The sequence below is a fragment of the Papilio xuthus genome, unplaced genomic scaffold (genome assembly GCF_000836235.2).
Source record: "Papilio xuthus unplaced genomic scaffold, Pxut_1.1 DF827597.1, whole genome shotgun sequence".
NCBI classification, from domain to species: Eukaryota; Metazoa; Arthropoda; class Insecta; order Lepidoptera; family Papilionidae; genus Papilio; species Papilio xuthus.
The window spans coordinates 2,320,440-2,333,553 of NW_013531052.1; the positions used below are offsets into that span (position 1 = coordinate 2,320,440).

Below are 13,114 nucleotides of genomic sequence, written 5' to 3' on the forward strand. Positions count from 1 at the left end.
TGTATCATATAAAGATGTCCCTTTATTTTTAGACAAAATAGAGATATGTTTTTATACAACATCGCAACAGTAGAATACAACAGTTACATTTGCAATTTGTTATACAACTGGCAATTAGTTGCAAATCTTATTCATCATCATCAGCTCACTATACGTCCCCACCGAGGGGCTCGAAGCCTACCCTAAGTTAAGGGTGATTAGGCCATAGTCAACCACACTGGCCAAGTGCGGGTTGGTTGACTTCACACATATCTTTGAATTTCTTCTCAGATATGTGCAGGTTGCATCACGATGTTTTCCTTCACCAAATCTTATTACTAAGTACATAATTATACATTCAGTGAAAACCTTCCTTTAAAAAAATATAAATGCATATTTTTGTTGTTGTATTAGTAATTTCTTCAAAAAATACATTATTTATTGTTTGTCTAACATTTTCTTATTGCTTTTCTCTACTACATATTATGTAAATTGGTGGTGTAAATTATTTTAGTGTTTAGAAATATTTTTGTACTATCTAGGCATTCCTTAGTCTTTAAAATCTATATTTATTAATGGTCCCTTATTTCTATATCTTTTATTAACTTATAATGACACAGGTTACTCAAATTTTAGTCTAACAAGATGTTACGTCACAATAATGAAATAAAAGGAATTATTTAAAAATCAATAAAAATTACGAAACGTACAGATAAGACATGAACGATGACGTCATAACGACATACTTTTTACTTTACATCTTCCAAGTGTTGTATTATTTTGCACGCATAATTAAAAAGATAAATACGATATCGAAGCGAAATTAAAATGGCTGTCTAATCAATCTATGTAACCAATTGTGGTGTAGTCATAATCAACAATTTGCACAAACTAGGAAACTGTTTATCAATAGCATATTTGAACCACATGGAGTTATCCGCAGCCTCAGCTTGTGATCCTTCAATTTGCATATAAGTGTATGGTGCGAATGCTAAATGATTGCGGAGACTGAACTTAGATTCAGCATTCGGAATGATTTTGTTCAGCATTGCTACAGTCTGTTTGTTCAGTTTGCTGAACACGTAGCCTTCTTCTCGGTTGCTGAGGAAGTTTTCGTGATACAGACAAGATATTACATCAGATGTGTACGCCTTTAGTAATTGTCGATGTTCGAATTCGTGAGTATTTTTTATACCGTTGTTTTGTTTGTTCTTTAGTTTTGAGAATATTTTCCTGTACCTGTAAAATTCAAATAAATTAAATTTTTCATATTAAAAATACAATAATAAAAATACATTGGACGACTACAGTATTTTCTTTAAACTACTTTAAATTAAAAATTGTAATTTATATGGAATAAAAATACAAAAGTAAAAAAAAATTAGGATAACAGTTATCTTAAGTGTACTGGGATCACCCTGTATACAACACTGAGCCTTGCACGAATATTAGTGGATATCGTATCATCATCGACAAAAATTGTATTAAAATTAGTGCAGTGCAGCAATCGGACGTAAAGAATACCAAAAACCTCATACTAATTTACATAATTCATGATGACGACAAATATTCATTATTTTAAATATAGGCAGCGCATATCCTACGCGTGTCTATAAGTTATAGTCGCTATTTCAGCGATTTCAGGGCGGTCGCTCGTTTGCCACCTTGTGTATAAAAAATAATGCCAGGATGACGGAGATGTATGTATGTATACTAACATAAGTAAGAGGTGCACGAGTTGTTCCAGTGTGGCAGCAGAGGGCGCCAGCAGCGGCAGCGCCAGCAGCAGCGCGGGGGGCGCGGGGGGCGCGGGGGGCACGCCGCATGCCGCGCCCGCCCCCTCGCCCGCGCACACCGCCGCCTCCGCGCACCGCCGCGCCGCGCACGCGCTGCTCCACAACACCAGACCGTTACCTGAAATACATACATACATTTATATCTTACATAACAATATGTTTTAAACGGGGATTTTGAACTCGGAAACCCACGGTTAATCCAATATAATATCCGATGCCAATATTACAGATATACAGCGGGTTAGTAGTGGTAATCGTGGGTTTCTGAGATCTAAATCTCTGTTTAAAATGTATTTATTTTTATATAATTGTTTGGACAGTAACCCATGGTAATAAGAAGATATTTTTACCTGGGTTTATTTGTAAGCCTTTGCTATACAACTGTGTCAACAACGTGGCAACTCCACGTAATATCTGTGAGTATTCTATCCGAGGTGAGTTTGTACTCATGAACAACCTGCGATCTCTCACACTGGTGTGCACCTAAAAAAATAAAAAAATCAAGATTTGAAATTGTAACCACAAGTTTCCACTATGCAAACTAACTAATAAACCCAGAAGGGTAGGCAGAGACTACAGACTTCCAATTGTCATCTCTAACCACCACTAATTTTAATTTTTTACCATTAATTGTGGAAATTTATTGCATATTGAAAATTTTATTCAATAAATTATTAATAAGTGACGAAATTTTTATATATTACTAACTGTACCCCGCGACTCTGTCCCCGCGGAATTAAAAATAAACTTAATAAGGAACCTATATGTTCTACATCTATGCCATATTTCAGCAAGATCCATGCAATCACTCTACAGATACTTTCTAATAAACATCCATCCATCCAAACATTTTCATTTATAATACTAGTAAGATAGTAAAAATAAAATTAAAAAAATATAACTCACTAAATTAGCATACATTGCTGACAAACTCTTGAGCATAACACACTGGTCCATTGAATGTGCTCGGCTGTATATCTTTATTAGCGAAGTCATTATTGACTCAATGTATTCATAACAATCCGTACTCAGCCATTCCACTAAATCCATTATCTGTAAATGATTATATATAAAATGTACATAAAGTAAAAGTACCAATTAAAAATTAATCCACAAGTGAGAAAGTCAGGTTAGAGAGAAACCCTTATAAGCGAGAAAAGTATCTCTTTGGGTTCTCGCTTATCCAAATCCTAATATATATATTATATTGTTTATAAGACAGTTATACAGTAATATCAAAAGAAACGTAGTCATTTATCTACATACTGCCATTTTTACGAGTTGGTCAATATTTTTTTTTACCAAAATAAGTATCGGATTCCACCAGTCATCTAGAAAAAATAGGAATGACATTTGTGCAAAAAAAAAAGTAAAAAACAAATGTGACAATATAAATTACCTCACCAAAGAAGTCTGTTTCGTTCCAAAAAGCTATAAACTGTGCAAGGAATCTGGTCACAATGGGAATGCCCTGCAGTATTGTGCGCTGGAATGTTGCCAGTCTGTGCAGCAGATATTGCTTCTCCTCGTAACTGTATGGTGATTTGTCAAAGAAACCTGACAATAGAAATTATGATAGAACTTTATTTCAATTTTAATAACAAATTCTAAACTATACAACAGTGAGAGGTATAGTGAAACGGAACAAACCGGTCACTGATTTGATAAAAACATCAATTTCACTCTATTTGTTCATTTGATAAAGAGGGAGTTTAAGTTCATTGTGTCAAGGTCATTATTGCAGTAATACAGCGAACGAAGTTTTCGTTTCACCAAAATTTGGTAGAAAACGAACAGTATACAGTCGAATCTGGACAAGCGAGAAACTTCTATAAGCGAGAATCAATGTCCGGTCTCTTGGTTTCCAGTATTCTCTCTACTATACTATACTCGGATTAGAGAGAAACCTCTATAAGTGAGAAAAATATCGCGGTGGCTTAGTCTCTCGCTTATCCTGGTTTGACTGTATATTTTACACCAACACTTACAATGATTGAGTAGATGATGTAGGTCATGTGAGAAGAAAGCCTGTTCAGTATCGCTGGCCAGAGCTAACAATATGGTGCCCGTGTCGTTGCAGAGCAGAGCTCGCAGTCTCGCCGGTCGGCTGCTGGGCCGGCTCACACTGTGCTTCAATAGAGATACTGGACTGGGAAGGAAATACCAACACTTGATTGTCTCAATTTGGATATATAATTTGTATTTGTTTTGGCCTTGGAAAAATGGTAAGATTTTCTTAAGAATGTTCCAATATGTACAAAAAATAAGTACAGCTGGATCTGAATATATGGGAGATATAAACTAGAGTAAGAGTGAAATCTCCATAAGTGAAAAAAAAATATATCACGGTCTTTAGGATTCTCATTTATCCAGGTTTGATTGTAATTATATATTTTTTTTATGCTTAAATAAAATGTTACCATAATATCATATTTTCTTATACTACTCGATATTGGGCTTCATTTATTTATTTATATTTTTAAAGAAATAAATATCTAGAAATCATTTTTTTTTTTCGGAAATAGACTAATGATATGATAACTTACCTAGAAAAATCAAGATATGTTTTCTGTGTAACTTGTTCAGTGTATTGCATTGAACCAAGCTTTAAAAATTCCATGTTTGGTATCAGTGGGTCTTTCTTATTCCTTCCAGAGTCCTGAACAAACAAACCTAATGTTGTATAAATTTATATAAATAACCAATTTAAATGTTTATAAAATTACTTACACAATTAATTGGATTAGTCCACAGCAAATACTGTTTGGTATTAAACAACAAATTTCTTTTGCTCTGAAAAAAAAAAATCTAGATTTTTAATTTCAGTACAATACACAAAAAAAAGTAGTTGAAAGTATGTTTTATATTTCTTATGTTTTGTTAGGTCTAAGGCTTAAAAAAAAACAATACCTGACTTAATGTGAATCGATTCAGAAGGTTCGCATTTATCTTCCTAAAAGATGTATGTATGGATATGGATGGTATATCTTCAGGAACACATTCTGGTCTGTACGACTTGAACAATCCCAAGAGAACTTGAATCTGACGGTATAAATTCTGAAAATATATAACAGACATTATTTAGGATTTTCAAACAGTATTACTTAAATAATGCTGTTTATTTGATCATCATCATCAGCTCCTACATCCCGCTGATGGTCTCCGAGCCTCCCCTATGTTAGCGGTTTATTTGTTACATATAGACAAATTTTCCAAATGTCTTATTTTATGCAGACTAAATTTCATACATACTAATAATCAAATTAACACAACTACAACTTAACCAAAAGTTAACATGATATTTACATACCTTTTTTGCTTCCCTTTTCTTTGCACAGTCTAAAAGTTCAACAACTCTTCTTCTTGTAACATCACTTGGTTTAGTCAGATTGTACACCAATTTTATTGAATGTGGTGCCTAAAAAAATAAAAATCATGTTTAGCAAGTTAAATTGAATACTGTCCACCCTAATTAAGATAAAAGACCTTAAACATAAGTATAACTATGTAAATATCATACAAACCAATGCTTCATATGTCAATGTTGAGTAAAAGACTTCATATCCAATATTAAGAGCATCTAATTCAACACAATTGCAGTCCATAGCAGCTATAAAAAGAAATCAGAGTTTGTTACATATCAAAAACATAAAAATCTTCCGCTTATAAAGCAACATATTACTGCTTAGTTGACATATCATAATCAATTAAATTAACAGAGAAACGATAGTAGGCTAAAACTAAGCAACAAACATTTTTAGAATAACTTGTAAATTTCTTCTAACCTGTTAACCAGTCAAGTAAAAAGCTTATGTTTGAAAAGTTTGATTGATTATCATATTTAGCTAGAAGCCAACGTAGAGCGTAGTCAACAGTAAGTTTGCCGATTTTTTCGTTAGGAACTAAACAGGCTCCCAGATTTATCCATTTCGTTATAGCTGAAAATGAAATTAAAACTGTAAAGCCTCTCGGATACCAAGAAAGACACTAAGAAATCATTTTGATACTTACGTATTGATAAATTTAACCAAACTTTGAATAAAGTATGGAAATCATTATACTCCAAGCCTTCGTTTTCAACAATATAAGCAAGTTCATCTATTTTACTTTGAAATAAGTCCTTATCAAAACCCTTTCTTAATGATTTAATGTAATGAATTATATCTTCTACATCTGTCATTTCGTGCTTTTAATTGAAAACTTTTAAATTGTATAAAAAACACAACTACACAAGATAAAGCAAACAATCACAATACAAATAAGAATAACAAATTTTGAAATAAAAATACGTTATTATTTGACATATGTCGCACCGTCGAAGTATTGACTTTGGTAAAGCTGGGACATAGATTACACAGATGTATTAAAGGATTAGTCCTGATACATTTTAATTGCAAGGAAAACGAAAGTGATTTAATGTTTTTGAATTAATGGGATAAAATATGATGACTATGACATCAATCTTCTTTTAAAAATTTCATATTTTATATAAAATAAACATATACTCTTTGGATCTCTTCCCTTAGCAACAAGTGTACGAAGGATGTTATTTTAAATTATTTTGGTAGGAATAATTAATTTAAGCGTTAAACCTTTTGATTATATTGATTATATTTATATACAAGATTAATGCTCAACACCTTTTGCTCTTTAAAATACATGAACTATTTCAACAATTTTTTCAAAATAATTCTTAGGTAATTTTTAGAAAAAACACTACAGACCTTGTAAACGCAAGAATTCTTGACTAACCGCGACAGCTTGCTACGTGGGGTAGCTATAATATATTTTTTTCTTAAAAATAAGCAAATAACATTGGTTTTCACACCGACATTTAATTGGAACATAAAATCCTATGAGGTACCACTCTGGGATATTAAAATGCCTCCAACTACTTAAAAATGAAAGATTAATTAGAAAATCCATTCTAATTGTAACTCTTGGACTAAATGGATATTAGCCAAAATTGGTTTAGACCACGAGTGTCACAAGTGGAAAAGTTAGAACGTTTATCTCCTCGATGGCATTTTCAGCCGATTTCATGTCCGTCAGATGGCTTATTATGATAACTCTGCACTTCACGATTTTATATTTTAAGTTTTATGGTAAAATTTAAATTATTCAGGCAAGCCAAACCAACCATAGACAAAATTAAAGCCATCCGTTATTTTTTTGCATCTCTCTTCTACTTGAAATGTCAAAATGAACGAATTGTCGTTTGAAGTAAACACAGTATGGATATTTGCCAGTATAGTATTCAATTAAAAATGGTCAAATTTATTTAGTCAAATAATTTCTAATTAGTGTATAATTTAAAGGCTTCAATATGTGGCCCATGTTATTAAATATGACACGCGAAGAATGTCGCCAGACGCTTAGGAGACTTGGTATATATTTAGTACTATGGCATTATTTTTCCCTCCTATGATTTTATTATATTGAAAATACTGAATAAAGTTGATTTAAAGTTTGGAAATATGTTATAAAGTATTACTAAGTAATCTGTCATACATTTATTTGTAGAATTGGAAGCCTACTCGAAAATTATGAGTGTGTTAAGAGCACAAGGGGCATTGGAAGAGAATAGAAAAAAGTTGCTTGAGGAGCTCCGTGCGGTTTTACATATAGGCAACGATCGTCACAGTGCCGAGGCGCGTCGCGTGTCTAATGACGAGTTATTAGCGACGATTGCTGACCAGTAAGTTAATATTTCCCACATTTGTTTGGGCCTCTTGATTTATTTTTAAATCAGTGTTCCACAAAGTCAAAGATGGCAGATATCCACAGTTCAAATGGTGATGTTGTCTTACAATTTTTATTATACCTTTTCTTCATTTTTATTGATATTTCTAATAAGATTTGAAACAATTGTGACATTCAAATATTTTTTCTTTTTACTCTGATGCATTTGATAACTTGATAATATGGTAACTCATGGAACTTTGGAATCAATATTAGTTTTTTTATTTCTTTGAAATAAATGTGTTATAGTAAGTTAATGATTGATTATATCAAAAGAATTATTTTTTTATTTTGACAGATAACCTATAAGAAAGTGATTTATTGCATTTTATGTATTCATTTTCGTTTTTTTTCTTTCATAAACTATCTTCCTAAGTAAAAATAAATAGTGTTAATAATTTCGATTTACTTATATAAATATTTTATTCAAAATTAATTTACTTGGAAGTGAATTTAAATTATGAAGGTACATTTTTAATGTAATATTATAGTTTTAAATCAATCATTAAATTGATAATTAATAATTGTTTATAATGAAGATATAACTATGTAGTAAAACATAAATGCATACAATGTAAATATAAAATATATGAATAGATCCGTTATCAAATAATTCCATATTGAAATAATTCCTTTTATAATCCGGTAACTAACTTATATAGAAATTGGTCTGAAATTTGAAACAACCTTTAGAGGTTGTGTAACTTTAGTATCAGACAAATAAATAACAAATACTATTTCTTTCCTAAAAAATAAAATATTACAATGAAACATTGAATTTAATAATCAATTTAGAAATACTTTTAAAAAGGAAAGTGCATATCTACAAATTTAATAAAAATAGAGTAATATCAATTTAAAGTAAGGATATGTAAATTGACAAGTAATAAATATATAATAAATATTTAACATATAATGCGGAAAAAACTAATTAACTGAAAATTTAATTTTTTTTTTCTTTCATAAATAACAATTTAACATTTCAACACCTTTGATGAATAAAGTTACGCCTTATATAGAGATTCTGTAAATGATTTTATTTTTTATTTTTTGTAACCGTTTTTTTTATTGAAGTGGTTGATTTATTTAATTGAGTAATCATCACAATGTCAGTCCCTTTCCTTATCCATTTTCAAATATTAAAAAAATGATAAGACATCCATGAACAATCAATATAGATTAAATAAATATAATTTCCAGATTAGCTGGACCCAATACAGGTATAGGATGGATTTGCGAAGGCAGAAGACGAGTACCACTCCTGCCACGGAGTATCCCACAAACTGCGTACACAGAGATTGCGGATAAAGCCGCGGAAGCAGCTGCGGCTGAGAACAGGGAGTTACAGAAGAAACTCGAAGCAGAAAAACTGGTAGCACCAAAATCCAGCGAAGAGCAACATCCGGACCCTGAAAGTCAAACAGCCGAAGGAGCACCAACAAACAAAGATATGGACGAGCTATTTAATCCACCTATTGCCATGGAAGATGAAACTTTGAAAGTAATTTTAATCTTACTATTTTACTAATATTACAAATGTGAATGTTTAAATCGATGGATGTTTGATTGATGGTATCTCCAGAATGAGTCCATGGGTCTTGCTGAAATTTGTATATGTAAAACATAGTCTGAAAGAACACATTGGTTACTAATTAATTTTTTATCAACAACTAGTTTAAACGTAATTCTTTGAACAAAGTACCCCGATATTGTTAATTTTTTTTGTGTTTGTCAAATTATATGATACTAAATGGCTTTGTTTGGCGCTTGTTTGATGAATATTTCAATCTAATGAATTTGACACAAATTTTGAATGTTTAACAGTTGCTTATTAAATGCTAATATAACAACAACTCACGCCCGTTACCCATAGGGGTAAGCAGAGACCACAGACTTTCTGACTCGCAATATTAATATAATACTTCAGTATTACAAAACAGGAATACCTGTGATAAATTAAAATACAACTATTATTGAAAAATTATGTGTATCTTTTTACAGATGTGGGAAACAGAATTGATCTGTAGGAAAAGGAAAGTTCCCGAAGGTGGTGCAATACCAGAGGAAGGGACGACGCCTGTTAAAAACATGAGAAATATACAAGTCAATGCAAACCAGAAACATGTTAATTTATCTCAAATATACTCAAAATACTCACAGCCAGCTTCAAGTTAGTATAAATTAAACTTAGACCCTAATTACCAATAACTTTTTCATATATTTTTTTTTAAAAACCATTATTAAAAATACATTTTTTAGAATCTTTTACGTATTAATACAATTAATAAATAACAATTTTCTTTATTGTAAAATATTTTCAGGTAAATCTTCAAGCCAATCGAAACACTCATATAATCAAGTAAGCAAAGTATCAACAAGTAAATCAAATCAACAAAACACATCAAGAACAACCCACAAGCACAGGACACACAAACAAAATGCAAAGAGCACACAAGCCAAGACAAATCAACGGAAATCACAAGAACTGCCCCTCTCACCCAACAAACAGTACAATTCTAATGCATTGCAGACAGAATACAATGTAACCCCCAACTCATTTCAAGCAAGTTATGCTCAAACAGTGTTAACTAATAAAAACAAATCGGAATATGTTGATGAAATCAAACCAAAATTGTTGTCATCACCCGGAATGGTCACAGATTCCCCAACAATGCAACTTCTCACGCAGCCAGCGACCCTTCCTCACGAACTGGGCGTCTCCGACAACGCCCACCCTGACGACCCCGCCACCCTACAGGCGCAAAGCACGCCAGTATCTAAAACCACCAGCGGGAAGCCTTGCCATCTCATCATCAAAAAACGTGGCGATACAACCACAGATAAAGTACAAATGTCTGAATTTAAAATATTACAAAACCCCTCCGAAGGTATTAAGGTCCTTTCAAATCGGCAAGTCGTAGTCGCTCCTAGTTCGACGCAAAAGGCCTTGAACACAGGTAAACTCGTCACCACCAAAGTTATAGGGTCCACTGCTAAACCCAGAACACCGAACACAACGGTCCCCGCTGACAAAATGATAGTCGTATCTAAACCAACCTTAGAAAACAAAATTATAACAAATTCGAAAATTATTTTAACCTCCTCTGTCCAGAGCACGCCAAATAAAGAAACCCCAATGGTCGCAGTTAATGCTAATAATATATCCAAACCTACCGAAACCTTCACTCCTAAAGGTATCCCCGCCACGGACTTAAAAGTATCTGCCAAAACCTTTGTATTAAATCCAAAATCGGGTCACAAAATGGTCGTGTTGCCTGCAAAGAGTAGATCTAATCAAATCGGGGAAGTTCCATTGTTACATTTCAAAGGTATACCCACAGCTATGAAATTCGTAGCCGTCAGTTCGCAGTCTAACAGTCAAATTAATAAATCGACTACTATGACGGTTGTATCAAAATCCGGTGTCAACATCGTCAATACGATTCCTTCTAATGCAAAAATATTAGGCGTCGAGCCAATTAAGACTGCCAACCTCGCCGATATAGTCCCAGTTAAAGGTCTCGCGCCAGTCTCCACACCGAAAATAAGCAACCCCATTGTGCGGCCCACTGTCACAACAAAAGGTAACGTCATTGTGGTGCAGAAGGGTAGCGCCATAGGCAAAGCTATAACTTTCACTAAAAACGGAAACGATGTATCAAAAATAATCATGGGCAAAAATGTCAATCAACTCCTACAAGCTACGAAACCGGATCAAGTCGATGTCGAAAAATGTCCAGGAAACGTTATCGTACTAGAATTAAACAACGAACAGTCTGGTAGACCCACCACCATGTCGGAGATTCTCGACAGCCGCTCCAGCACACCGCGCGCATCCGATCACTTTAAGAAAGTAACCCCACAGATCACACAGGACACGCCGGTACTTTTCGAGAGTCAAATAACCGAGGAATGCAATCCAAACAGCTTGGACTCGTCAGCTGAAAGTATAGGAGACATCGTCCCGCTGGACCAAACGGATTCACCGACAATGCACAAAGATGAAATTAAAGATTTCGAGAAGAGCACAGAAAGAGTTGAGGAGTCGACGAGGGTCGCGGACTGGGAAATGGAACTGGAGACCGCGTCCAAGGACAAGGACGAGGACGACAAGCTAAACTCGATGCACGTGGACCTCGGGATGTCCAGCGACAGCGACACCGAGTACATGGTGGAGCCGCGCAAGAGCAAGAACAAGCGCGGCGGGCCGGACACCTCTCGCCGTCTGACACCCAGCGGTAAGTCTTCCTCATAGTATACGGTGTCGATATCGCCTTACCGGTGATGCTAATAATCATGAACATTTTTAGGGGAGGGTCACGAACTGTACATCGGGTCTGGGACGCTGTCGCTCGCCACGCGGACGCTCTTGAGTCAGTTGCAGGAAGAAGGGTCGTCGAGCAATGACTCCTCGTTCGCGCTGCGCTCCAAGCCAGTCAAGGCGAAGGAGTGCGACATAAAACTCGACAAGTCGGAATCAGATGCGCTGACTAAAGCGAAGGAGAAGCTCAGCGAGAAGGTGGCGGAGTCGCAGCAGAAGAGGATAGACATCTACAGCACGGCGATCACCAGCTCGGATATCAATCTGGACTCGTTTTCTTATCTGGACGAGGGCATGCTGGTGGGCGACGATGTGTTCTCATCGGCGGAGGGCAAGCGCGAGCGGCGCGGCGACGTGCTGGACGACCAGCTCAGCCGGCTGCTCGCTGAAGACTCCGCCAACTCCACAGACTCACAGACCGTAAGTGAAAGTTTGCCTTCAAACAAACCATGAGCAATAATTTAGTTTTTAATTATATAAAGTGCGGTGTTTTGAAGTGACGTGACATTGTGAGGACGTTAAATCCTGTGTTTGAAAGCGGTGTGATGGCGAGGGTTGACAGACATCCAGCAAGAGGCTAAGAGAAAACTACGTCTGCGTTAGTTAAGGAAGCGATCGATTGTGAAAAGTGTAATCAAGATAAGTCTTACATTAAATTTCTAACAAAATGCAAAATTGTACATATTTAATTAATGTGGAAAAATAATTCACGCATCAATTAAAATTTCTTTAATTGTGCAACATTCACTAAGTTAACGAGGTCACCTTTGTCTAAAGATTCTGTATTCCTAATGGGATGGCCAGTTACATTTGTATGGTAATATTGTGGCTTAATGTACTAAATTTCTTAAGTCGCGACCAACTATTGGCTATTTTGATAATTTTTTACATGCTTTTAAATTCAGATTTGTGATAGTCAAAAAGATATTTAAAAAATAATATGTATAGAAAAGTAAAATAAAACTCAATTTATACAATTGATTCAAAATAAGCAATATAACATATATATGTACTTATATGTATGTGTAAAATTATATACCTCACATAATTACTAATTGTAGTATAGTATTTAGAATCATATATATATACAATAAATTTTACAGCACTTTAACAGAACATAATAAAATATATATTATCATAATAAAATTTCAACTGTAAATATTAAATACCCATAATATAATAGTTAACATATAAGTTTTGTGTATATATTTTGTTTAATTACTCATTACAATTAAGAACCTACTTACTACATACTAACATATTTTATAGTTTATTT

General features: G+C 34.0%; 2 protein-coding genes across 2 annotated transcripts; one reads left to right on the forward strand and one right to left on the reverse strand.

Moving 5' to 3' along the window:
- Nucleotides 1-235: 235 nt before the first annotated feature.
- Nucleotides 236-6,031, reverse strand: LOC106118102 (uncharacterized). Its single transcript, XM_013312658.1, has 13 exons — nt 5,787-6,031; nt 5,561-5,713; nt 5,300-5,385; nt 5,086-5,193; nt 4,686-4,832; nt 4,506-4,568; nt 4,322-4,434; nt 3,764-3,924; nt 3,175-3,332; nt 2,682-2,828; nt 2,126-2,258; nt 1,698-1,893; nt 236-1,218 (listed from the first exon to the last, which is right to left on the reverse strand). The coding sequence occupies exons 1-13, from the start codon at nt 5,953-5,955 to the stop codon at nt 825-827; spliced, it is 2,028 nt and encodes a 675-aa protein (XP_013168112.1). The 5' UTR covers nt 5,956-6,031; the 3' UTR covers nt 236-824.
- Nucleotides 6,032-6,978: 947 nt separating this feature from the next.
- LOC106118343 (protein EMSY) lies at nt 6,979-12,931 on the forward strand. Its single transcript, XM_013312991.1, has 6 exons — nt 6,979-7,162; nt 7,299-7,473; nt 8,718-9,018; nt 9,519-9,687; nt 9,839-11,755; nt 11,828-12,931. The coding sequence occupies exons 1-6, from the start codon at nt 7,102-7,104 to the stop codon at nt 12,289-12,291; spliced, it is 3,087 nt and encodes a 1,028-aa protein (XP_013168445.1). The 5' UTR covers nt 6,979-7,101; the 3' UTR covers nt 12,292-12,931.
- The last annotated feature ends 183 nt before the right edge of the window (nt 12,932-13,114 follow it).